The following is a 26,728-nucleotide window of genomic DNA, read 5'->3' as shown; positions in this document are numbered from 1 at the left end:
AGAACTGTAAAATTTAAGTTTCTTTTTGTGTAATAGTTATAATTCAAAAGTGTTAACTGAACTGTGTTAATGAGGACGTTTAAATCAGAAAACAGCAGACATAGCAGACTAAATAAACAGAAATGTATTACTGTTTACTTATTGACTTTTTTACGTATTTTATTTAATTTGAATGAGAGTTTTATAAGTACATTTTCTACAGAATACAGTTAATAATAGAGTATAGTTAGTAGTATAGTAAATGTTCCATACAAATTTACTGGCTTTCAGACACTCACAAGTTGCGTGTGTGCTCTAAAGGTCCACACCTTAAGGTCCCAGCCTGAGCTAGACCCTGCCTTCAGTGGTCCCCAAGTAAATTGAGTTTGAGACCCCTGCTTTAAGATAAAAGAGAGCAAGAGGGAGAGGAAAGGGGAGAAGTATGAACATATTTCCTTTTTGGAAAGGCATAGCAAAACTTTGACGATTTTCTCCAAGACAGACAGAAAGAAAACCGCAAGAAGAATCCCTCCCCATAAAATGGAGGAACACAGAACTGCTTCATGGGGTATGAAAATGTAAAAATGCTTGAGTAAAAAAAGAGCAAAGAAGAGGCATCCAGCTCTACTTTTATCCATCTATTTTTTGCAATTTTCATCACCCTAGAAATAATTCTGAGCACCCAAACACAGACTGAGCAAAGAGGGCATACATGAGGAGCCAGGAAAACAGCAAACCTTGGCTTAAGTCAGGAAGTGTGTATGTGAGTGCAGGAAAAAAAAGAAAAAGGTGGGGGAGAGGAGAGGAGGAGTGAGACATTCTTTAAACTAAGAAGAGAAGCGAGAAGAAGCGGAGTGACAGAAGCAGGAAAAGGAGGGAGAAGCGCCTTCTGGACATGGGGCTTTATGCCGTTCTCCTCATCTCCCTTTGCCAGGCTGAGCTGGGGACAGTCTTAGCTCAAGAGCGAACAGGTAAGATTGAATCAAACACACATTCATGCTGGTTCTCCTACATTCAACAATGTTTTGTGGAAAGTAGGCTGATGCAAAGAGCACATGACAGCTGGAGGAAAATTACTTGACCTGAATTTGATGTCATGATATCTGGCAACAAGCAGAGATTTTGTGATACTGGACTTGCAAATTCTTATTTCTTTGCAAACAGTCAAGATGCCTTTTAATTGAAATAAAGATACATTTTTAGAGGAAATTGAGATTAACCAGAAAATGCTAAAAGTAGTTAAAAAGAACTCTTTAGAAAGAAATAGTTTTTAAATAATTTTTGTATGCTTTGTGCATTTTCAGCATGTTAATTATGTGCACTGTTGTTAGAGGGATGCCTGCAACTCGATATGTTACTGTATATATTTCTGTTCTCCGTAGAGAATATTATTTTTAGCCGGCCCCCTCTCTTCCGTTGCTACTCCTCCACTGACAAACAGTGCTGCTCCAGTTTCTCTGGTTTCTTCTGTGGTCCCAGTTCCTCTGATCAAGGGCCTTGCATGGCAGAGGACAGCCCAGCACGCAGAGACCTCTTCTAGTGAAGCACAACATTCTGCAGCACAATTTAAAACTTTTTACATACTCTGATAAGAAAAAATGAGTAAACATCAATGCCAGCTCTAGACAGTTTCAGAATTGTATAAAGAGTATTTGAAATGTAGGATATTTCGGAGGCCTATATAAATATAGGAGGCTATTCTCCCAGTCACTGAATTTGAGCAAAAGACCCTTCATTCCATTATCACTGTCTGGAGACTGGGCCAAATCTTTTTTACAGTTAATACTTTAGCAGGCTTGCATGAAATTGTTTGCAAAGCTGTTCCCGTTTTCTCTAAAGGTCAGGACGGTCAAGACCGCCCACACATCTGCAACTCCTAAGCGACAGAAACGTTCAAGTTCAGCCAACTGCAGTTCTCCGCTTCACCTGAAGAAGTAAAGGCAGAGATCAAAGTTGGAGATGTACCTCAGAATAAAGACTAGGTTATGAAAAAATAGCATTAGGTGGTAAAAGATGTTACTTTCGGGCTTTTCTACCAAGCCAAAAATTAAATTCTATTCTGTCTGTTCTTGAAAAAGAAATACTAGTTATGTTTAAAATATAAGCAAAACATATCATCATGTCATCTCATCTTTATCCTGTATACTTTCCGCTCTTTTAAACCAGCCAATTATATAAAAAAAATTCTGATTTGCCAAATCATTTTTTAAAATCATACTGATGTCATGACTTCAAAACAGACCCATAAACTGATAACCAAAATGAGTGTGACACAAGCTTAAGTAAATAATGATGAACGACTTACCTCAACATACAACAAAAAAAACCTAAATAAACTTACGGTAAATGCTGAAGAACTCTTGAACATATCAAAGGTTTTCAAAGTAATGAGAATAAACTGAGTCCTGCCCAGGTCTCAGGACAGAACAACAGCCAAGACTTATAACTTGAAACATAAACAGTCGATTTGTAGATCAATAAAAATGAAAATAAAGACGAAATGTGATTAAAATTTTCTAAGACTTGCATATCATTCCAGGTCAACATTTCACTTATTGTTTGATTAAACCATCCATGTGCAGTAGTTGTAAAAACAGGAGAAGTAAGACTTAACAAGTCCACTAAAACTGAAATAAATTACATCACAGAACAAAGAAGAAGCTTAGCACCGAATGTACATAAAAGATAGGCTTTCCAACAGCTCATTGTTTAAAACAAAAAACATCTGAAGTCAAGATGATCTGGAGGTATTTATCTGAGTGTTCGATTTTCCTTTTCTTTGTGGTTCTCTATCACTCTGGCTGCCAGTGTTTGTTATTGCGTGTCATGGTTACTGCAGTTTCATGCTAAAATGTGCCAAATGACTCTCCCACACCATGAGCTTCAGTTTTACTTTAAGACACATTTTTATAATCCAAAATTAAAATAAACTTTTATTTTTTTCTTCAATTTTTTTAAGGAATCATGAATTTAGATGTTTAACGTGTATTTCTCGGAGATCAAAATTTCTATAAAAGGCCACTGAGAACCAAAAATGCTCTATCAAGACTTGAACATGTTTTCGAATTAAAAAAGAAAAATTTTTAAATATGTTTTTGTCCAATTGACAGTGCTAGATTTTCTGGAGGCTCTTTACTGAACTGAAGCTACTTTCACATTGGCCTCTGAAACATACGTTTAAGAAACCACTTGAAAGGTCTATGTAAACGAACGTAAATGAGTGTTTCAGGCTTCTCCGTTTAAAATGCTTGCGTTCACATGTAATTACACAAGCTTTTACAACCATTTTTGGGCTCTACGTGCAAAACGTGTGGCCAGTAACTTCAAACAATCAGGGACTTGAGTAGCGTCCTTTCCATTGACTGTATTAGAGAACTGGACTGATTGAGCCCTTCCCCTTCATGTTCCAAACAGGAAGTACTGTTGGTCCTAAAAGCCCAAATCCAAGAAACTTCTATTAAGAAATAAACAGCTATTACTCAGTCATTATTTTTTTAACAACAACCATTCTTGCTCTGCTACCTTCTTTTTAACATGTTGTTGCTATTGCTGATTTTTTTTTCATGATATATTTGCAGTAGCGCAAGTTGACCAATCAAATGCCTCAATAAAAGTATGTGGTCTCGCGTCGAACATTCAAAGCATTTGATTGAAAGATTCTCCCAAGCCCACTGTCAGTGGATGGGGATGTGCTCACTCCTGATTTGAGAGTGGTTGCCATAAAAATGTGGATTCAGACCAATTGGAACCAATCACAGCTTACAACAAATTCTGGTTCTAAGATGGCAACGGACGTTTAGCAAAAAAATTGCGATGTCACGTCCAAATAAAATCAAAACATAAAATAAAGCAGTTTCACTTAAACAAAACAATTTTGAATCCAAAAAAATAAGATCAAGACAAAGGAATTAGACATTCACAAATCACAGATGCTCTCTGTCTTTTACACAAAAAAGCGGAGCAGAAAATAATTCCATTATATCAGCAAATTGCCACGACAGTAGGGGCACCCTACCTTTGCTTTTTTTTCCCTACTTAATTGCCCCCTGGGCGACAGCCCACATTGCCCATTGGAGAAATCGCCACTGGTAATGTCATACTCATTCGGTCAAGTTCACCTATATAGTCAATGGTCCTTTGTAATTCAGAAAAGTGCCATCAGATTGAGAATTGATCATGGAGGACAATTTAATAATTGCAGTTTGTGTCCAGTCGGAATTATATGATGCCATGTTGTTAATATGTCAGAATAGAGCTGTGAAAAACAAAGCCTGGAGCAAGGTTTGCAAGATTTACACTGCTTTTACATTTCACACCAAGCGTCTTCCAACTGTAAGAGGTAGACAGTAGAAAAAGACAAAGACGAAAAAAGAAACACCCCTCCCTGCTTGTCCAGTGTGAACACTATGGGCTAAATGCACACGCCTGTGTCAGTTGTGTGTCAGTATAGCTTTAAGTGAAGGAGCTCATCCAAACATTCTAATATGTTGAAAAATCTACCACTTAAAGGAATCTGAATGTGAACAACATTTAGAACTGTATGTTGGTGCCTTAGCTTGCAAAATATAGCATATTAAATAACTCTAGATGAAAAAAGAACTTAAAAACCAAAGCAAATCCTTGCCTATAAAAAAAACCCCATACAAAATGGTACAATTTAAGTAAAATAAATACTACAATTTTTTTTGTATTGAAGTCAAAAGTTTGGTCACATGCCGCTTTCGTAAAATATCATTCAAAAATGATAACATAGGAAATAAAAATGCATACAGAAACAGTTCAAATCATACAAAAGGTTGATAAAAGGAGTAATTCATGTGTGTCAAAACTAAAGACTTAGAGCAGGAAATAAGATAAATAGGGTAATTTAATGCACTTTTTCACATTTATGGAACAATGTGTGTGGCTTGGTGTGCTGCGTCCTCATTTGATGTGACACTCAACACGCACTATCAGTGGATGCTGCAATGCAGATACATTTGTGGATGCTGATACAATGGACACCAACTGCTATGCAGCTTGCTCAAAATAGGAAGCACATTTTCATAGTAAAAAAAAAAACAAAAAAAAAACCCACAAGCCAGCAGGAATGCCAGTCAGCACTGCTGGCAAAGCAAGATATGTTGGATTTAGGGAGCAGAGAAATCTGCCATTGTGCAGCATCTTAAATTAAAAATAACATTGTTCTGGTTTTTGACAAGGAAATTCCTAATTTAGATAAATGTCAGGATTATTTTTATGCATCCGATCAGCAAGTATGTTCATATTCACAGTAAAGCCATGCACTATTTATTAACAGGTATGTCACATCTTAGTCAATGGAATTTCTGTTTCACATGCAGCACAGATGCTATTTTTGCACAAGTTAGCACATTCTTTGCAATAAGTCAATGTGCACGTGTGTTTACCAGACCAACACAACTTTACCTCACGTCAAAAGTCATCTCTGTTCCATCTTTTTTAGATGTTTTTTTTGTTAGTCTTCATTCATGGTGACCTGAAAAAAGAATCCAAGAAAAAAAACTAAGTCTGTAAAAGATCATTTTAAAGTTTTACATTTGTTTTGTGTGACACAGTTTGTTGTTTTTTTTTGACTGCCTCTGTGTTTTGCAGGTCAGCTGTCACTCCTCCTGGATTATTCCTCCCTCCCCTACCTGGTGCTCTCTGTGGAGGAGTGCACAGCTGCCTGCACTTTGTAATCAAGCTTATTTGAATTGAAGTCACTCAGTCCTCATTGTTGGTGTGTCCCTGTTAGGTCTGTGGTTTTCCTGCTCAGCCGACACTGAGGTCTGCTTGTCCTTTGTTTTGTTTTAGTTTTTTACTTTGCTTAGTTGTTCTCATTTTTGTATTTTGCAGTTTTCCCTCTTACGAGGAGTTTTGTTTTCCTATTCCCATCTTGTGGCGTTTTCTGTTATTTATGAAATCGCTTCTTGCCGCATTCCAGAGACTCATCCTGATTCCTCTCTGCACTTGGGTTTCCGTAGTTCTAGCCGTAACACTGTACTGTTTGATTGTCAGTCTGACCTATTAAGAAGCCTGTGGCTCTTTAGTTGTAGGAAAAAAAAATCTTTGAGGGCAACATGATCAAGCAAGACTCCTCATTAGACAGATCTCCCTTGAGTGTACAACCATTTCTCTACATTTGATTTTCTTGTCCCAATTTGACAATGAAAGAGCTTGTCTTTAGCTCACATACCGGTTCGTCATTTTGGGCATTGTGGGTAATTTAAGTAAAAGAAATGCAGGATCTTTCAGCAAAAGTTTGGTAGGAGTATCACTAAGCAGGTATTGGTGACGTAAATAAATAAGTCAGAGTTTCAGGAAGCAGTTTAAAATATTTGAACCTTCCTCTGCCTTACCTCAGCCAGTGACCTACAAAGCTCTGTGTATTTTGAACATTTAAAAATTGGGAAATTATTATTTGGAATTATTTGGAAGTTAAACATTTGTTAAAGGCTATTATTTTAATAAACAGATTAGAAAAGATTTTTTACAAATGGAACATTATTAGAACAATATACCACACTGCATGGTCACAGGTCTTCAAAATTCAAAGTGTTTCCACAAATTGGTCTGTGATGATGGTTTGATCAGTTTTGCTGCATCACGTGTGTTGTCTACTTTATTGGCTCAGGTAAAAGTCCACAAAACTAAATCAGGGTCAGGCAGGCAGGGGTCATTAGCGACCATGGGAGCATAAGAGAAACAAGAGTTGTCAGGATCCAGACAAGCAGGCAAACTGAGTCAAAGACGAAACAGGCTCAGAAGATTAAGTCCGGATATAACGCTCAGTACTGCAGGCAGAGTGGCACAAACAAATGTCCGCACTGAGTGAGGCTCAGTGCAGTGTTTAAGTATACTGTAAGTGATGTTAAATGAAAGTCAGGTGTGTGGCATCCAGAAACTATGTGCCAGGGTTGCTGGGAGATGAAGTACACTCAGAACTCTGGAGATGATTTCGTCAATGACCAGACCCCCTCTGGTCATTGACGACACAAAGCTCTGACTTCTGACACCGTGCCTCAATCCAATTGTTATTTTCAAGATCGATATAATCAATTCATTCATTCATGAATGAATCAATGATATAATCAATTTATTTTATTTTGAAGGGATTCTATAATGGTTTATAGGTCAATTCAATAAACAATTTGCTTCAGACAGATCATTCTGGTTGGATCCTTGGAATATAAATTGATTCATGAATTAAGAGATTTAATAGTGACACCCCATTACATAATCACAACAATATGTCTGACTAGCAAAAAATGAATGATAAGTGTATTCAAATACGTTTGTATGACTTTGCTTATGTGGGGTTGCCGTGGTGAAGCGGTCAGGCAGTCTACTTCTGATTGGAAGATTGCTTGGTTTGGTTCCCACCTTGCCTGCCCATGTGTCAAAGTATCTTTGAGCAAAACACAACCCCACATTACTCCTAGTGGTTATAGGTTGGTGCCAGTATTCGTCAGTGGATCCGCCATCAATAGTGTGTGTGGATGTGTGAATGGGCTTTTGATTATAAAGTGCTTTGGGCCTTCAAGAAAGTTAGCAAAGCGTTTCTTAAGTATTCACCATTTAAATGCTTTTACTTTACAAAATATACTAATGTGACAGCATCAGATTAATAAACAAAAATAATAATAAAGGGCTTCCATTTCATTAAAAGCCTGACAAACGCTTGAAATATTATTCTGACCCTTCGATCAACCTCTGATAAAACCCAACTATAGTGGGTTTAATGGGGCAGCAGAGACCCATTAAACCCACTATAGCAGGTCTCTGGGGTCGTCAGGTAGTCACCATCTCTGTAATATGATTTTTTTAACCCTTGTGCTATCCTAGGCACTTTCAAATTAGGAGTTGAAAAGAAGTGGGAAGAAGCAAGCTTAAATAATCCCACCCTTACTGAGTTAACTCATTTTATAGTTTTACATAATTTTTGTAATCCGTTTCTGACCAGATAGATTCTTTTCAAATAACAAAATCCAGTGCTTAGTAATGATTTATTATCTTCAGAAAACATTCAGTCATGATTTCAGTAAACAGCAACGGTAACCGTTACGTAATAACCATTGATTATTATTAGAACACATTATCACATTAAACCAGTAATAATTGGTAAACAATGCAGACCAAGTAAAGAAAATCAATAGCTTATTGATTGTAATTAAAACATTTCAGTAATCATTATTGCACATTACACAATGTAATATTCATTGGTTGTAATTAAAAGAGCTTTAATAATTTCACCACAATCAAGTTCACACATGTATTTGGAATTATTCAAACACCTGTTGGTCCTTAAGTCCTCTTATCTTTATATCGTGAAATCAGAGTTTCTTTATAAATTTTCTTGAATATTTGGATATTTGCACATCATTGCAGCTCATTACTTAACCCATTCCAAAGTTTAGTGCCACACAACGACACACAGAAACCTTTCTTTGTGGTTCTCATCAATTTGATCTTGAAGTTCCTTCATCCCTCCCCCTTCATTATCTAAGAACTGTTGTTGGATATTGAATGGTAACGATTTCCCACAGGCTCTAGAACAGGGGTGTCAAACTCATTTTCACCGAGGGCCACATCAGCATAGTGGTTGTCCTCAAAGGGCCAGATATAACTTATACGTGTGACTAAATGTAATGAAAAATAAATTCAACTACTCCTTAATGTTAAATAACTCATTTTTTATTTACTATAACTTTTTCAAGTGACAATTACAGTTGCATGGAAAACATATGTTGGCTTGTTACTTTAGCATAAATCCTTTTAAATTTGATTCTGTCAGGTTAGGTTATATTGACAGTGTAAACTACAAGGTAGTTTTAAAAGTCTGGATTGATAAAATAAATTGTTTGTATGATCAAGATAGCCCGCTTTATGTATAATTCTGATGGCTCATTTTTAAAGTAAAAAGGATCTTGTGAGCTCTCATAATTATTCCCCCAAATTTCTACACAGTAGGTGAAATATGGCAATATTAAGAAGCAGTGCAATAAATATCTACAGTTGTATTCTAATATGTGTTAAGATTTATTTATGAAATACTGAAATAGTTTAGACTTTAGTTTGTATGTGTCTAATGTGTAGCTTCCAACTTAAGTTGTCATCGATAAAAAGCCCTAAGGATTTGATTTCTGTAACACTTCTCCATTAAGACATTATTTATTTTAATTGAGAGCTTAGTATTGGCTTTGTAGTTACCAAAAAAACATCACTTTGGTTTTATCTAGGTTCAAAGATAATTCGTTGTAATCCATCCATGATTTTATTTTGTTTGGCTCTGTGTTTCAGTTTCATTTAAACATGAAACTGGATTCAGCTCCACTTCAGAAGCATCCAGTCCTGCTGAACCATCAACAAGTTCTGCTGATTTCACATCAGCGGCCTGAAAACAAGGAGCCATGGATCACTTGAAGATATAAATATCAGTCTGAGATCTGCTGAACAGATGTCTAATATTTTTATACTTCAGAAGATGTTGAGCTGTGATAGAAAAACTCTGAAGGTGGACACAAAAATATAATCACCAACCTATAACCACCAGAGGTAATGTGGGGTTCAGTGTCTTGCCCAAGGACATTTCATCACATGGGAGGGCAAGGCTGGAATCAAACCTGCAATCGTCTGATCAGAGGTTGACCCCCCTACCTCTGCAGGTAGATACAGAATAAATTAAGAAATAGAATCTGAGCACTTTTCTTTGGTGGCCTAAATTAAATCAATATGTTTTTATAAAATGTGTTTGAGTTTTTCCTGCGAGAATTCTAAATGAGGATTTAATCTGTGCTTGTCAGTGATATAAATGACTAGAACTAACAAAAAACAGATGCAAACATTTAATTTGAAGAAAAAAATTTTGATTACCAACAACAGACAATATTTTCAGATACATTTCATTCACCCTCCAAGAATTAAATATTATAGTCTCAAAGTTTCTGCACTTGTCTGACAATTTGCAAAAGGTGATAACAAGGAACCCTTCTTGCAAAGCTAAAGATGCATTTGGTTTTTCACTATTGTTTTCCTTCTCCTAAATTCCATCATGCTTGTCTTGTTGCAGATACTCAAAGTGGGCCTGCTCTGCGAGCAAATGGAGATTTGTCGAGCTTCCACAGAACCAGGGGGGACCAGCAGAGTCACCAAAAACATAGAGAGGCTCGCAGTGCACAGACTGAAGGAGTCGATATCAGTACCCTGCCTGACAACATGACACACATAGTGGTAAGATGTGAGAAAACAGAACAGAATTTCAGCATTTTTCTTTGTAAATTAAAAGTGATGATACAAAAACATTGCTAACCATAGACAGTTTAACTTCCACTCCTCAAAATACTTTTCACACCACCCTCTGCAACTCGCATTCAAGAGGCCACTTCCAATAAAAAGTAAATGCACGGAAACGTGTTTCAGGCTTCTTTGTAGAAAACTCTAACACGTGAGTGTAGCTAAGCAAGTTTCTACAACAGTTTTCGGGCTCTACGGCCAAAACGCACAGCCATTAAACACGGGTTGCAAGTTAAACCACTTGAGCTTTGACCAGATCAGATTTGGTAGTGACGTATGAATGACATCCCTTTTAATGCATGGAAGTGCCAACCATTTGAAAATTGATCTTGGAGGAGAAATTAATTGCAGTTTGTGCCCGGGCAAAATTATATGACACCAAGTTTTTCATATGTGGGAATAGAGCTGTGAAAGAAAAAGCCTGGAGGTAGATTCACAAGAATTGCGCCACCTTGACATTTCGCACTAAGCCACTTCCAACTGTGGGTGGCGGAGATGTACTAGTAAACAGCATAAAAAGGAAAAGAAGAAGAAGCCCCTTGCTGCTTCTCCACTGTGAATACCATGGGCTAAACCCGATGCGTGTTCAGTTCGTTTAAGAACATGCGTGGGTAGCTTAAGAGAAAACCTATCATCTCTGAAGCAGCAACAAGAACTCAGTTTATGAAGTAAAAACTCATGAACACAGGTTATGTAACATGATTCTTCACCAAATATGTCATAACTGCAGCCTATTTGCAAATTAAACACAGCAAAAATCCCTCCACACACATTTAGTGAGAAGCTGTGTGTCCTGTTTATGCGCTTGTGTAGGAAGCAGCAATGTCATAATGAGGGAAAACAATCTGCAATGGAAGAAAAACATACAGAGGAGTTTCTCATAGTTTAATCAGGTTAAACCGTGAAATAGGAAGACACAAAGTTAATCCTGTCGGATGTCCACTTCATGTGCAGTCTGCATAACTGCAGAATTAACTAAAAATATTGTGTGATGATTAATGTTATTCCAGACCAGAATACACAACCAACAGTGATGCTATTGACATGCTCTTCACACCTTTGATTCCCTCATTCCTTCCTTTTCCACAAAATAGAGATCAGTAGATGCTGAAGTTTTATGTTATATTTTAGTGTTTTTTTCCTGTGGAAAGTAATGCCCTGCTTCTTCTTGCATGCCATGTCTCCACATCCCTTACCATCTTCAGCTGGTTTTTAGTTCTCAGTCTCTTCAGCTTTCCAGTTGGTTCTTTCTGCGATTGTTGAACTTAGTGTGTCCTTATTCTCTCTCTTTTTCCATCATTGATGCCATTGTTAGCCTGCTAGCTTGTATGTTTACAGAACATATTAACATACAAAGCCAAAAGAACTTGGCTGCAGACAACAACGCCCATGTCAGGAAGTCCTTGTCCTGAAAAAAAGTCCTCCAATATTCTTCGAAAAAAAAACTTTATTTTAACTGGCAACCCTAAAGCTGCAATCACACCGAACGCAATTTGCACACCAGGGGCGTTGAGTTTCTACGTTAAATCAATGTAGCGACGGCAGCTGAGGTCTTGCTGCGACTTGTCAGTCAGGCAGCAGCGCAATTTAAGTGTCGCGGTGAGATTTGGGTATCACTTGTAGCTCAAGAGTTAAAAAGTTTAAACTTTGGTGAGGTTAACCTATCACATCAACAACTTAGGGACTCAGTTTTGGGCATGTGACGTTTTCAGTGACTGTATCAGTGGGTAAAATACAAATCCAAAATGCCTGATCGATGCGACCATTCTCGTCCTGAACATCCATCCATTTTCTTAACCCTCCGTTTCCCTTTCTGGGCTACGGGGTTGCCGGAGCCTGTCCCGGCTTTTGTTGGGCAAAGGCAGGGTACACCCTGGACAGGTCGCCAGGGTGTACCCTGTCGGAAAGCTCATGGGACTGGAGCGATTGCACGGTCACTACACTGGCTTCCAGGAGGCCGGTATAGCAGTTTTGGTGTTGGGAGGCAGCCAGTACAGTAGAATTTCTGCATACTGTATTTGATTTTACAATAATAAAACTGTAAGATAAATCACAGTAGACAGATACTCTAGAGTATTTTATTTTACAGTGGTACTACTGTAAAATGAAATACTATCGTTACTGGCATCTTTTCCAGCTATTTTGAGCAAAAGCCATTTTCACCTCTTCTCTTAGTTTATTACAACCACTCTTGAAGCTCTTTTTGGACAAAGCCATATTCACCCTGAATGAGCTCTTAAATTGATGCAGCACTAGACAAAGACATACAATCCTTTATTTAACACTACAATATACTACTACACTATACTAAACAATTTCAAGTCCACTTTAATTAAACTAACAGATGCACAGAGAGAATATACAAACTCAACACAGAAAGGTTCCCACTAGGCCTTGAACTGAGGAGCTTTTGCCACTCCTGGGTAACTTCACCTTCAAGGATGTATTTTTGAAAGCATGTTATGTCACAAATGTTTGAAAGAGTACTTTCATCAGCATCAACTTTTGGACCCTAAAACGGGTAACCTAGAGCCGTGTTTTTCAACCAGCGTGCACTGGGAGATTGTCAGGTGTGCCGTGGGAAATTGCCCTCATTAACTGATCTAAAAACATTAACCATCTCCAGGATATCACCTCTTTGTTCATCCAAACAGGCCCTGATAAAACACTGAGTAGTTAGGAATACTAAAGATCATAAAATACTTTTTTTTTTGTGTTTATTTGATTCTATTAAAGACACTTTGATAATAATGACGGTACCGCGATTTAGCCGCAGCTTCAGCTCTGTTTTCGGAAAAGGCCCGCCCCTTTAACTGTCTCCACCAATTATTCTTGGAGGCTTAAGCATACGTCATCATTCTGACCAATCAGAAGTGGTTAAAGTCTTCACTTCCTTGTTCCAATTTAGCTCGTAAAGTCTCTCAGTTCCAAAAAAATACCATGTAAAGCTTGTCTTTAGCGTTGTAGCTTTCCACGGGATCCGGTGTCAGACCGTGGAACAAGTAAACAAAACAATGAGCTCAGAGAAGCGAGTCAGTCTGCCATCTGCAGCAGTTTTCGCACCACATCTCCCATGATGCATTGTGTTAAAGTGACAGCGTCTCAACAAACATCCCAGTGTTTGGTCCAAGTCATCTTTCTAACTGAAACATTTTTCTAAAGAGGTCTGGATTATTTTATATGTTAAACTTAAGAAGAAGTAATAACAACATTTAAGAAACAGGATTACGGTGAAGTGGCCAACTGACACAATTAAACTAAATTGAAACAATGTAATCATATAAAAAGAAACAAAAACATTTTGTTAAAGTTTCCAAAGACTTCATCTTTGATTAAAACAATTGAAAAACTAATAAAACTTTGACATGTTCACTTTTTGTGTAGCTACAGAAAACATAAATATAATGTTATTTTTGTGTAAATTTTATCGAACATATTGTGATCATGGAATTGTTCAAAAAAATACAGTTGCTTTTGCCCTAACATTGAAATAAATATAAAAAAATGAATCACTATTTAGAAAGAATTTTTTTTTTTTTATTGTGAGGTTACATAAAATTGCATGTTAATAAACTGAAGGGAAAAACAACTACCAGAGTAAAATTTCAAAAATTATTACGGAAAACTAACTAAACTTTTATTACATCTTTCAGAAAAAACAGCTGCAACTTCCAGCATAACTGCCACAATTATCACAAAAATGCACGTGAGAATGCGGAGGGACTGTACATCAATACAGTCTTTGAATTTTTCCTTTTTTCATTTTTGGATGCTGGTATGCAGTGGGATTTTTCTCAAGGATAAAGTGTGCCTTGGTTTAAAACAGGTTGAAAAACACTGACCTAGAATATAATTGTAACCACTGTAACTTTGTTAGCAAAAACCGCTCCAGAGAAAGTTTAGTTCCAAGTGAGTTAGTTTCAAGGAAGAAATACATTTCTTCAGTAACCTGTCAATTTATGTTATAACTCTGTGTGAAGATTATTTGTTACAACATGTGGCAATTTACATATAAAATCTTTAAATACAATTTTTGCAGCTGTGAACATCTGGTGTAACAAGCTGACATTAAACTCCAAAGTTTCTTGTCACCTTGCTATATTGAAAAACTCACAGGAGGATAAAGAAAATTGGCAGGCCTCCTTTGCATATGATGCTGGACTGATCTCTTAAAAACACTAACAGAATATAGCTTCAATAAAAAAATAAAAATAAAAGCATCATGAAAATTCAAACTCAAATATTTATGAAAAGCTTAATCCATTCGAAAACCCTCACCCAAAAAGAGGGATTGTAAACCCCTAAATCTAACTTTAGCCATAGGTTATATCTAAATCTGTTAGATTTAACCAGAAGTATGGGTTGGGCAGTGAAGTTTGCTTGCATACATGGTAGGAATTATGGAGGAATGACATGGAAAAAATAAAATACATCTTGTTCCCACAAATTAATATCTTGTTCCCACAAATTATTATCTTGTTCCCACAAATTAATATTCCGTTTGTCATGGTGGCCCGTCAGGATCCTCCCCCTCCCAGCTCTGCTCACGACTCGCAGCTGTTACTACTCACCTCATCTACACACCTGCTATTTAAGGAGATCCACCTCAAGCTTTCTTCGCCAGTTCGTTAACCCTGATGGTCTGCCGTTTCTCCACGAGAGTAACCCGAGTCCACTACCATCTCGAGCAGAAGCTGAAGTCCGCCACGCTCCTCCAGAACTCCAGCCACGCCACCGTCAAGATCTCCTGCCACGCCACCGTCAAGAACTCCATTATCGCCGCCGTCAAGAGTGCTGATCCCGCCGCAGAAAAACTCACGTGTACACCGCGGGCCGAAGACTCCTCGTCAAGCTCTACGCCACATCCCCCTCCTGGATCCGCCGGCCCTTTCAAAATAAAACCCATTACTTAACTTTCACCTATCTGCCTCTTCCTTCCGGGTTACAGCATCTGGGTCCACCTAGTTCAGATCATGACAGAACGAACTGGCCAAAACCCCGACCCAGCTGACCCGGAAGGACTCCGTCTGGCCATAAGTCACCAAGGCATCTTGTTAGGACACCAAGCCGACGCCCTTTCCCAAATGGATTCAGCTCAACAAGACCTTTTTCGCCGTCTCGACGGTGTGACACAAACTTTATTAGAATTAACTGGACAATTTTCTGGTTCCGCAGCTCCAGTCCCCGCTCCACCCTCTGTCAACCTGGGAACTTCCGCTTCCTCCTCAAACCCGGAAAACTACAGACTCCAGCCAGAACCGTTTTTGGGTGATGTAGAAAATTGTGGAGGCTTTCTACTCCAATGTCAACTCTTATTTCAGCAGGCTCCCAGATATTATCACTCGGACCATAGCAAGATTACGTTGGTTGTGAATTCCCTGAGAAGTAAGGCACTCCAGTGGGCTCAAGCCTTCCTCGCAGCCAACCCCATCACCCACTTGCCGTTCAAACGCTTCATTGGTGAGTTCAGACTAGTTTTCGACCAGCCTTGCAAGCAAGAGGAAGCCACTAGGCGACTTCTCAATCTGAAACAGCGCAACCGGTCCGTCAGCGACCACGTGGTAGATTTTCGCATCCTGGCGGTAGAGGCAGGTTGGACAGATCCCGCCCTGCGAGGTGTTTTTTACCAGTCACTCAATGAAATCATAAAAGATCATTTATGTACCCAACCAGAAGCCCTATCTTTTGAGGAACTTGTAGCCGCCGCCTTGCGCTCTGATATCAGACTAAAAGAACGTCAACATGAACGCTCGTATCCTGCTCGTAAGACCACCATGGTCAGTACTCCACAGCTGTCCTCACTGGAACTCCCACCACAGAACCTCCAACGTAAAACCCCTGGTGAACCTATGCAGATCGGTGTCTCTCGCCTTTCAGCGGAAGAACGTAACAAACGCCGTGATGAGGGGTTATGCCTCTACTGCGGGGGTCAAGGTCACCAAGTCGCACAGTGTCCAATTCGTTTAAACTCACGAACCCCCCGGTTAAAAGACAGGCCACGGGGGAATATGCCAGTTGTTTCTTCCCAGAATAAATTCTGTTATATTCCTGTCAAGTTATGTTTCCAGTCTAAGTGTTCTGAAACCCATGCCCTAGTTCAGTGTTTTTCAACCTTTTTTGAGCCACGGCACACTTTAACCCTGACAAAAATCCCGCGGCACACCAGCATCCAAAAAAAAAAAAAAAGCAGAAATTCATGGTCTGTATTGATCGACAGCCCCCCCCCCCCCCCCCCCCCCCCCCGCGCGCAATCTCACGTGGATTTTTGTGATAATTGTGGCAGAAAAAGCTTGTCATAACGGCATATATGGGATATTGTAATTTAGCGTTGAATAGGAATAATAATATTCAGGACTTGTCTTTTATTAACATACTCGTTGGCAGTCGCTTTACATCTGAAGGCTAGTATGACAAGCAAAAGAGTTCTGCGGCGGAGCTAGGAGCTGTGTCCGGTGAATCGCTGTGGTATGGCGAAGCACAAAGCTTGGGCATTCTACAACTTATGATATTTTTCTTGTATTCATTCAGACAATAATAAATTGATCATTCTTGTTTTTCTTTTTCCTTTCTCAAACGAATGGGTCACAGAGACAGAAGTTACCGCTGGCAGCGGTTTTTGTGGCAGGACGGAGAGCATATCCTTGTTTATGAATGACTTGTGGTGTGAATATTTATTTCGTTCGCACGATTAAATTATTTCGTTGACACGAAACAATTATTTCGAGGGAACGAAATATTATTTCGTGGGAACAGACTATTAATTTGTGGGAACAAGATATAAATTTGTGGGAACGAGATATATTTTAGTTTTTCAATGTCAAGACATGGGCTCCGTAACATTGGACTAAAAGAGGAAATTGTTTTTAACTTGTTTTCACAGTGCACTTGAAATTTGCTTCCAACCAGAAGTAATTGGGTCATCCCCTGTGTTTAACCTTCAGTCATCCCAGTAGTGAACCTACAAAATCAATAAATAACAAATGAAAAAAACAAGAAACAAAAAAAAAATTTTTTATAAAAAACATTAAACCTAGAAAAGCTTTGTCTTTCAGTGGAGTTGCAACAAAAAGGCTGAAAATGTGAATCATTTAAAACCAAAAGCACACATCTCTATTAACCCACATAACTTGATAAATGAACTTTTTACACAAAATAACCTTAAAAAGCATTCTGACATGTTAGGTATTCAATTTAAAACAGAAAAAGAACAAATAAATTCATTTAAATACATATTTGTGAAGAAACTGGATTCTCTAGAAAGGACTGTATTAAATTTTAGGTTCGTACCCGTCAGTTTCTTGCACACAGAAATAAATGAATAACGACTCAGAGACAGTTACTTATCTTTTGTGGAGGTTTTACTTCGCACAATCACGAAGGGGACAGACAGATGAACATGGTGCATTCAAAGTCCGAACCCACGAGCTCAGGGATGGGCTTGGTATAAAAACCCTGCATTTGCATATTCAGAAGATCGTCCGATGGACCTCGTGTGAAAATCACGCCCACAGTTTACTGCTGGAGAGAAACTCCAAGGCTAAAGTGAAGATAAGTCTGAGGCCTGCTCAGCAGAAAACATATGCACAGAAAAGAGGGAGGATGAGAATAAACTGTTAGAACAATAGCTTGGCTGTGCTTTCTTCAAATGTAATATAATTTTGAGATGACAATACATGCTCAGTGAATTAAGTTTAAACCATTAGTGGAATAAAAATTAAAGGCAGTTTCTAACTATTCTTCACAATATTTTTCTGACTTGTTTTGTCAACATTAAGCTGAAAAGTTACTCTACCAAATTCAAAACTCAATTCACCTAATCTTAAATTTAATTTATTTGTTCATTCAAAGTATTTTTGTTGTGCATTTTTTGTTTTTGCTTAATGTACTGCAGTTATCTCTCACTTGATCTATTAAATTCAGTCTAGAAGATCTGTATTGTTCATTTTTTCCTCTTGCACTGAATTTGAAATTGAAAACAGACAAAGTCCTCCTGCCAATTTACAGTGTTTGCCTTTGCCTGCTCATGCACGCATTTGTGCGCGTGCTTGTGCACACACATGTATGTGAATGACTCACTTGGACGAGATTGCAAGTGATTCTGCTATACAGCTGCTGTTAGTTTCTCACAGAGAAGTCTGATCCTCATTTCCACCTTTGGTCCAGTCTGCACTTTTCCATAAATCAGTCAGCTGTGAGACAGCAGCTTCTGATCAGATTCTTCACCTGAAAATCTGCACCTCCAGAAAATGCAGGTTGGCTTCAGCCGGTGGAAAATGACAGAAAAAAGTAGGTCATTTACTCTATGTGGAGCAGCCAAAGAGCTGAGAGCTCTTCATTTAACTGCTCCACTTTCTGAACACACTCTAAACCCCAGAACCATTGCTCTCCGTCACCTTGAGGAGTACTTCACATTGAAAATGCCACAGACACTGGAGATACGTAACACCTTGTGCTATCTTAGATGATCCAACCCTTACATTGACGTGTTCTCCCTACCATGACAAAGATGGAAAGATTTCATGTAATCCATGGACACCAGTGAAGATCACAAATCATTGAAGAAAAAAGGTATGTCTAGTGGGTCTAGATGAACCAACTCCCAATGTTAAAGTGCCTAGGATAGCACAAGGGTTAAGAATACACAAACCTCACCTGGAGTGAAAGGGAATTAGCAACGTGGAGAAAAAAGACATAAACAAAGTTAATCACAAGGTTTAAGCTTTATTTCAATTAAATTAAACAAAATGTAATTGTTTAACACTGGAGAAGTTGCTGGTCACTCCTAAATTAACACTTGCTCTCTGATGTACTGAAACTCTTGAAGAAAAGTGTTTTTATTATTGGTTTTGCACCAGTATGCAACCCGTCAATAACGTAATGTTCTGCATAACTGTGCAAAGCCGCTGTTCAACACAACAGAATCAGCTGGAATTACTTTACCTGTGGAAACATTTGAAAAAAATTTTACCTGCGTAAACGGTGGTTGAAGGATTGTCAACACTGAAGCTAAAGCTCTGGTGTTAAAGAATTGAATGCAAATTTTTTTTTAAAAATTCTAATATAAAAATTTAAAGAATTATGCAGTTTTAAAAACCTTGTTTTTGTATTTCAGTAAGGGATACAGCTAAATACTATTGAAATTTTTAAAATACTACACAAACAAGACAAAACATCATCTTAATTTGTTATAATTTCCTGCTAGTCTCTAAATTGCCTCAGGTGTGATTGTGTGGCCCTGTGACAGAATGGCGACGTGTCCAGGGTCCAGCCCGCCTTTGCCCAACAGTAGGCGGGCCAGGCTCCCTGTTACCCCAAAAGGGATTCAGTGGTTTAAGAAGATGAATAAATTGATCCCTTCTGCTTCTTCTGTATTCAAGGAAACTTAATCAAATTTTTTTGTATTGAACTCTTACTTCCAACCTAAATACTGTTTTAAAGCTACTGATTGAACACACCTCAACCAAACTTTTATTAAATAAATTCTCTTCTTGTGTTCAAAATTTTCAGGAGGACTCGCAGAAATACTACACATGGAAGAGCTTTGGTCCTACAGACAGACAGGCAGACAGTTTATGGGTGGATCTAGATAGTCTACACAGGAGTCAGGTTAAAATCCATGGCATCCTGTCCAACACACACCGACAGGCAGCGGTAAGACCAGAGCACAAGCTGGCATGCCACATTTAAACCAAATTTAAACTAAATCAATGATAATTTTTCTGCTATTTTTCCCAGAGGGTGGCTCTGTCTTTTGATTTTCCTTTTTATGGACACTACTTGAGACAGATAATTGTAGCAACTGGAGGTGATTTGATTTTGTGTTATTATTATGGTATTATTGCAGTACCCATCTGGTTTCAGATTTAAACAGATAAATCTTTATAAATCATCAAAATGAGTGTTTTGTTAACAGGGTTCATCTTCATGGGCGACATTACTCATCGAATGTTGACAGCTACACAATACGCTGCACCTCTCATGGCCAATTTCGATCCGAGCTCCTCCACTAACTCAACAGTGAGATATTCAGACAACGGTATGTTGAAGCGTTGCTAGAATTCTCATTGACTGTTTGAAAGCTTTTAATTGACCTTTAACCGTAATCATTTTTGCCTTTTTGCTCAGGAAATTTGTTTGTGGTGCAGTGGGACAAAGTGCGGCTGAAGGACAGAGAGAATGAAGGATCTTTTACGTTCCAGGCAGCCCTCCACAGTAATGGCACCATCGTTTTTAACTACAGAGATGTGAGCTCTTTATTTTAACTGGCTTTGTTGATCTGTGCAGTTCATCAACCTAAGCATATATTTTTAAGCATTTTGTTCTTTAAGATACCCATACCAGTGGAAAAAATGAATTCCCCTGAGCATCCTGTCAAAGTAGGACTGTCAGACGCATTCATGGCCTTTCATCCTGCATCAATGCCAGGTCAGCAATTGTTTGGTTTTTATTTATTTGTAAATATCATAGAGTTGTTTCAAGTTTTCAGTTTTGTCTTAAAGGCATAAAGCGGCGCACCATCTACGAATATCATAGGGTTGAAATTGACGCCACAAAGATTGTCAGCAGATCTGCGTTTGAGTTCATCCCTTTGCCCAGTGAGTGTTCAACAACTAAATTGCTGTTAGCGTAACTTACTCCCCTCTCATAATGAAGCATCTGATCCCTACAGCTTGTCTCCAGCACACGTCCTGTGACCTCTGTCTGAAATCCAACCTGACAACTGGCTGTGGCTGGTGCAACACTCTCCAGCGGTAAAACAAAAACTTGTACTATTCACTATACTTGTCTTGACATTAAGTCTTGATTCAATCTTCTTTCATTGGGTCTCTTACTGAATTTCAGGTGCTCAGATGGTATAGATCGCCACAGACTCGAGTGGTTGGAATACAACTGCACCAAGGAGGTGAAACGATCTACTGTTCTAAAATAGTGTGTAGCAAACATCTTACCATTTGTTTTGTGGATGTTCACATAGGCCACAGGAACCTGTGAGGATTTCAACCCAGTGGAATCTGAGGGATCTATGAGTCCATTCAACCACTCATCTCCAGGTCCAACACCTTCAGCAACACCTTCAGAAGATCTTGTTACCAGGAGTGAGTTACTAGAAACAAAGAAAGCACTGAGGTCCAATTTGGACAAAATGATTTGGCTAAATCTGAATCTGAATGCTGAAAAATAATAATTAATACATCAGTAGATTGATTTAAAATGCCACTAAACTCATACTTTGAGCAAACTCAGTTAGTTGATATTTTCATGTAGTTAACTAATGTTTTGGATTCAAATGACCTTTTTTATTCAGTGTTCTTGTTGTAAAAGAATGTAAGAGAAATTATTTACACAAAAATAAGAAAACCTCCCACAGCACACGAAAACAGAAAAAGACAAAAAAACAATCCAAAAGTACTCAAAAAAACTAAATTATGCCCCCCCAAAAAACAACAAAAAAACAGCACCTTAAACCTCTTAAGTATTTGTTTTTTACTGTGTTGCTGGTTTCTGCAAGAAAGCACACATGTGTTACTGTGCATCAATAGGTGTATATCATAATTGTAGGTGAATCCAGAAGGAAAAAAAAGATAAGTGCATTTAGCAATTTTTGTCATTTTCCCAAATGAGTGATTTCAAATTGGATTGAATTGAATTTGTTTTGTGTTGTAAATAAAACTTCTGTTTTTCATCTTTTGTTTTTAAAAAAGTAATTTTTATGCAGACATTTTTCTTAGGTCACTACAAAAAAAACTATTTTCTTGTTTGCATTCCCAGATTTACCAATCGATCTTCCAAGCCACAAGGGGATAAATGAGAACACGGCCATCATAGCAGGTGTAGTGGCTGCATTAGTTCTGCTTGTGACTTTGACCTTGCTGGCTGTTTACTACATCAATACCCATCCCACAATTGCTCCACCGTTCTACCTCATGCAGGTGAGGAAAGACAAACTTCCGCACATGATCGTGCATTCCGTTTGTTATTAAACATAACAATTGTAAAAAATGTAATTGTCTGCTTTATGCAGCGACACACACCAAACTACTGGCCTTCCACAAAGTTCCGCAACCAAGGATGCCACTCCAGTTATGCTGAAGTGGAGTTTGGTGTTCATGAAAAGGAAGGCTTCATCGAAGCGGAGCAGTGCTGCTAAGAACCTTGGACTCACTCAGACTCTTGAGGAGGAAGAACGCAAATGATCTTGGGATTATAGAAGAACCAAACAAGGCTGAATATGGAAAATGAGGTGCACCGCTGACACACGATGTCATTGCTCCAACCTTTGTGGCTGGAGAGTGTTTACTGTAACTGCTCTCAAAGCCTCTTTCCTTCTTTCTCGTGATTGTTTTCATGTTGTTTTCAGTCACTGATTTAGCCGTGTGACTCAAGGGTTGAAGGGTCATGTTGGTAAGGACTAGATTTTACCAACATGATGAGATGCAAAGGAGTACCTGGTCAAGACCCATAAATGCTGTCAGGGAATAAATGAAACAAGCCTTCATTCTGCAAACCAATATACAGCTCAGTTTAACTTTGTGTTCCTGTTATCATCCATTTCATTGAGTTAATTATGCTGTTTTCTTAACTGCACTAGCCTTTGTTTATGAATGCTGCTTATATGTGGACTTCTCTTCAACATATATCTAGCTACATAAATGATAGTGAATAAAATGCTCATCGTGGAGAAAAGTTGTATAAATGAATTTAAGTGTAATCAAATTCCAAGAATTTTCTTTGACTCTCTTTAGTGTAAATGTCTTCTAATAAAACTGATCAGTGTGGATGTTGATTTGTTTGATCAAGAACAGTCATCAATCTGTTTTTCAAACCTGCTTCATCTTCAAAGTTACTGCTATCCCAGCCAGAGTTAGGTGAAGGTAGGCTACACCATGGACAAGTCTCCCGTCTGTCATATGGATGGGGTGAGGAATCTGTCAAAATTAAACATAATCATAAAGAAAATGTTGTCCAAAAATTAATACTTTGTGCACAACTTTGCAGAAAAAAATGAATACAAAATGTTGTTTTATGTTTAAAATATCTGTTGTGAATACGATTTGTCTTTGTTTTGACTACAACTTTTCTCTGTCTTGAACACGAAATTTCTCCTGGTAACTCACCATCAAAAATACGTGACTTGGTTAACAAGCATATACTTCGAGTCCGGGCATATAAATCGAGCGGATAGTTTCAGACACAGAAGGGGCAGAAAAAAGCCCAGATGGCGGTAGCAGACATGGCACTCTACTCATTAGGTGTAATACAAAAAGGTGCATGTCTGTCAAAATTGTCTGATATTGAGAGGATAACAAAACAAAAACAGCTTAGCTAACTCAGAGGTAAAGTAGGCTAACTGGCATCTGACCGTTTCAGTCATAAAGAGATCAAATTAAGAAAATAAAAATAACGTCAGTGGGATCAGAATGTTCATTCATTCATCTTCTAAAACCGTTTTATCCCTTTCGGGGTCACGGGCTACCGGAGCCTATCCCAGCCACTTGTGGGTGGCGGCAGGGGACATCCTGGAGAGGTCGCCAGCCTGTTGCAGGGCCACATTCACACACCCATGCACACTCACAAAAAAGGATCAGAATATCCAACTTTTAATTCTGTTTTAGTTTACTGAAAGGGGCTTAAAGCGCATGCTCTCAGTTAAACTCAGTATATGCCTGTGACCCTGTGACGTATTTTTTACAGTTTGCTGACAGGGGAAATTTTGTATTCAAGACAAGCAAGAGTAGTATTCAAAACAAAGACAAATGGTATTCCAAACAAGTTTGGTATGTCAAACATAAAACAAAATGTTGCAATCATATTTTTTATTTTAAGTTGTGCACAAGTCAAATCAAATCAAATCAAATCAAACTTTATTTATAAAATAGCGCTTCTCATGCACTTTGTGCAGCTCGAAGCGCTTTAACACTAAACACACAAAACAGTAAACACACAACATTACAATAAAAACCCCAACCCATCCTTCACCCTTACCACTCCCCTCCATTAAACCACATGACCCATGGCTCCCACGTACAATGAAATATGACTATGTAACTGTAAAAGAATAAATAAATAAATAAATAAATAAATAAATAAATAAATAAATAAACAAACAAACAAACAAACAAACAAACAAGTATGGCTTGGCTCTGCTGTGAGGAAACAGTATCTGGGAATCCTTTCATACCAGGAGCCAGCCTGGCCACCGGAACATCGCCACAGTGCCCACCCAGACCGGGACAACACCGGGGTCCCCCTCACAGCCAAAAGCTGTAAAATTAGACCCCAGCCGCCCCAGCAAGGGCAACAACTGCAGCAACAACCGCTGACCAAGCCGGCAATCCCTGGAGGAAAAGATCCCCTCAAGAAACACTGGGGCTAAAATCATAAGATGCTAAAATTAAAAACATAAAAAAGAAAAAAAAAAAAAAAAAAAACATAAAATTGAAAATAAGATGCGTAAAATTAAAATAAATACATAAAATAGCCTATACTAAAACTAATAGAATAAATTAGCAGTTAAAATCAACTAAAAGCTAAATTAAAAAGGTGGGTCTTGAGCCTCTTCTTAAAAACCTCTACTGTCTCTGCGGCCCTGAGGTTCTCCGGAAGGCCGTTCCACAGGCGAGGACCATAATGGCAGAACGAAGCCTCACCATAAGTTTTGGTCCTCACCTTGGGAACAACTAAGAGGCCAGCACCGGAGGACCTCAAGGTCCGCGAGGGCTCATATTTTAAAAGAATATCATTTAAATAAGAAGGCCCAAGACCATAAAAACATTTAAAACCATTAAAAGAATCTTAAAATCAATCCTGAAACGCACAGGGAGCCAATGCAGCGATTTTAAAACCGGTGTAATGTGTTCTCGCCCTCTGGTCCTCGTCAGAACTCGTGCCGCTGAGTTCTGTAGAAGTTGTAAGTTTGAAAGAGACTTTTTGGGTAAACCAGAGAGCAGGGCATTACAATAATCTAAACGACTGAAAATAAAAGCATGCATTAGTACCTCTGTGCTGGCAAGAGAGAGGAACGGGCGGACTCTGGCAATGTTTTTGAGATGATAAAATCCTGTCTTAACGACATTTTTAATGTGTGGGATAAAATTTAGCTCAGAGTCAAAAAGTACGCCCAGGTTTCTCACACATTGAGAAGGTTTAAAATTATGAAGATGTGGTAAAATCATCTCTCTCTTGTCTTCAGAACCGATGATTAAAACTTCAGTTTTGTCCTGGTTGAGCTGTAAGAAATTTTCTGCCATCCACAACTTTATATCTAAAATGCAGTTTAAAAGAGTGTTGACAGGTTCAAGGTCATCAGGAGACACGGCGATGTAAAGCTGTGTATCATCAGCATAGCTGTGAAAGTCAAAGCTGTGTCTCCTGATGACCTCCCCAAGAGGCAACATATACAAATTAAAAAGTATTGGCCCTAAAATCGACCCTTGGGGAACCCCACAACTTATTTCGTGGATTCCTGAAGAGCACGTATCCATACTTACATAAAAGTGTCAATCTGTCAGGTAAGAGTAAAACCACTTAAGAACATTTCCAGAGAGGCCCACTAGACTACTAAGTCTGTCTAATAAAATCTGGTGATCTACCAGATTAGTATTAGTTTGTGCATTATTATTATTGAGTAATAATATTACCAATATTACCAATTGAGGTAATATGCATAACGATTACTCTGAAGTATCTAGAGAAACCCCCACACACACAGGGAAAATATACAAACTCCATGCAGTGTGGAATTCAAACCAGACCCTTCTTACCGTGGCATAATAGTGCTAAAACCTTGCATCCTTCAACAACAGCCACAAAAAAACAGCAATCAATTTCAAACATTAGCCCTAATGTATCAATTCAAGTGAGTAATCTAGGGAAAAAAATCAACCTAATATTAGATAAAAGTATTAGATATAAAATACATTAGAATGTATCTAAATTATACTAGTGATGTTTAGGGGAAAAAATTGTCCAATAAGAGTTTTTTTAATGTAAATGTAAAAATTATTATAGTGTAACACTCATATAACTACACATTTGGATGAATGGCAAAATGAGGGGGCACCCGGATTTGAACCGGGGACCTCTCGATCTGCAGTTGAATGCTCTACCACTGAGCTATACCCCCTGACTGCACAGAAGCGTCACCAAGATATATTTATTATTCCTCATCGAGTAGATCGTCGTTTGTTCGTATTAGGATTATGTTGTAAAGCGCTTTAGTGAGATGTCACTGGTGGTGCCTACGTGTTCTTCTTGTTGAGCTTAGAATCATAGGCTGCTATCCATCTGAGTTGCCAGAAGATGGCGTCACTGTATGACATCATGTCACCGTAACAATAACTAAGTCATAACATGTTTTATATATTTTATTTCTGGTCACTTTCGCATGTGCTGGTGGCTGGGGCTGGGATTAAGATTTTACATACATTTCTCAATATACACTCATGTCCGTGCAATC

At 38.4% G+C, this 26,728-nt stretch overlaps 2 protein-coding genes and 1 non-coding gene across 6 annotated transcripts in view; 1 reads left to right on the top strand and 2 right to left on the bottom strand.

Moving 5' to 3' along the window:
- LOC101171950 (dickkopf-related protein 3-like) overlaps positions 1–16,434 on the bottom strand; it is a 35,146-nt gene extending 18,712 nt beyond the window's left edge. Inside the window, exons 1-2 of one of the 4 annotated variants that reach the window (XM_020712029.2) lie at positions 14,844–16,434; positions 5,407–5,476 (exon numbers count right to left, since the gene is read on the bottom strand). The gene's annotated coding sequence lies outside the window, so the exon portion shown is untranslated. The remainder of the gene's footprint in view (positions 1–5,406; positions 5,477–14,843) is intronic. The other 3 variants (XM_020712031.2, XM_020712030.2, XM_020712032.2) reach the window with 3 other exon arrangements.
- LOC101165768 (plexin domain-containing protein 1) lies at positions 655–23,056 on the top strand. The gene is made up of 13 exons (XM_004080608.4): positions 655–950; positions 10,049–10,209; positions 19,780–19,923; positions 20,008–20,077; positions 20,186–20,308; positions 20,398–20,516; positions 20,601–20,697; positions 20,772–20,867; positions 20,942–21,023; positions 21,115–21,175; positions 21,248–21,368; positions 22,042–22,202; positions 22,295–23,056. Exons 1-13 carry the CDS (start codon positions 875–877, stop codon positions 22,418–22,420), a joined length of 1,437 nt encoding a protein of 478 aa, XP_004080656.1. The 5' UTR covers positions 655–874; the 3' UTR covers positions 22,421–23,056.
- Positions 23,057–26,323: 3,267 nt separating this feature from the next.
- trnac-gca lies at positions 26,324–26,395 on the bottom strand. Its single transcript has one exon. It is a non-coding gene; the product is annotated as a tRNA-Cys (tRNA).
- Positions 26,396–26,728: the final 333 nt, after the last annotated feature.

The sequence above is a fragment of the Oryzias latipes genome, chromosome 19 (genome assembly GCF_002234675.1).
Source record: "Oryzias latipes chromosome 19, ASM223467v1".
Lineage (NCBI taxonomy): Eukaryota > Metazoa > Chordata > Actinopteri > Beloniformes > Adrianichthyidae > Oryzias > Oryzias latipes.
The sequence above is the reverse complement of the archived record's forward strand: the minus strand, read 5'-3'. Positions and strand labels throughout refer to the sequence as shown.

Bases quoted from the DNA above. Each gene is read 5' to 3' on its own strand.
- LOC101165768 (XM_004080608.4), top strand. From the start codon at position 875: ATGGGGCTTTATGCCGTTCTCCTCATCTCCCTTTGCCAGGCTGAGCTG. The intron at 20,078-20,185 runs GTGATTTGATTT...TTTTGTTAACAG, and splicing joins GATAATTGTAGCAACTGGAG to GGTTCATCTTCATGGGCGAC. The intron at 20,517-20,600 runs GTGAGCTCTTTA...TTGTTCTTTAAG, and splicing joins TCGTTTTTAACTACAGAGAT to ATACCCATACCAGTGGAAAA.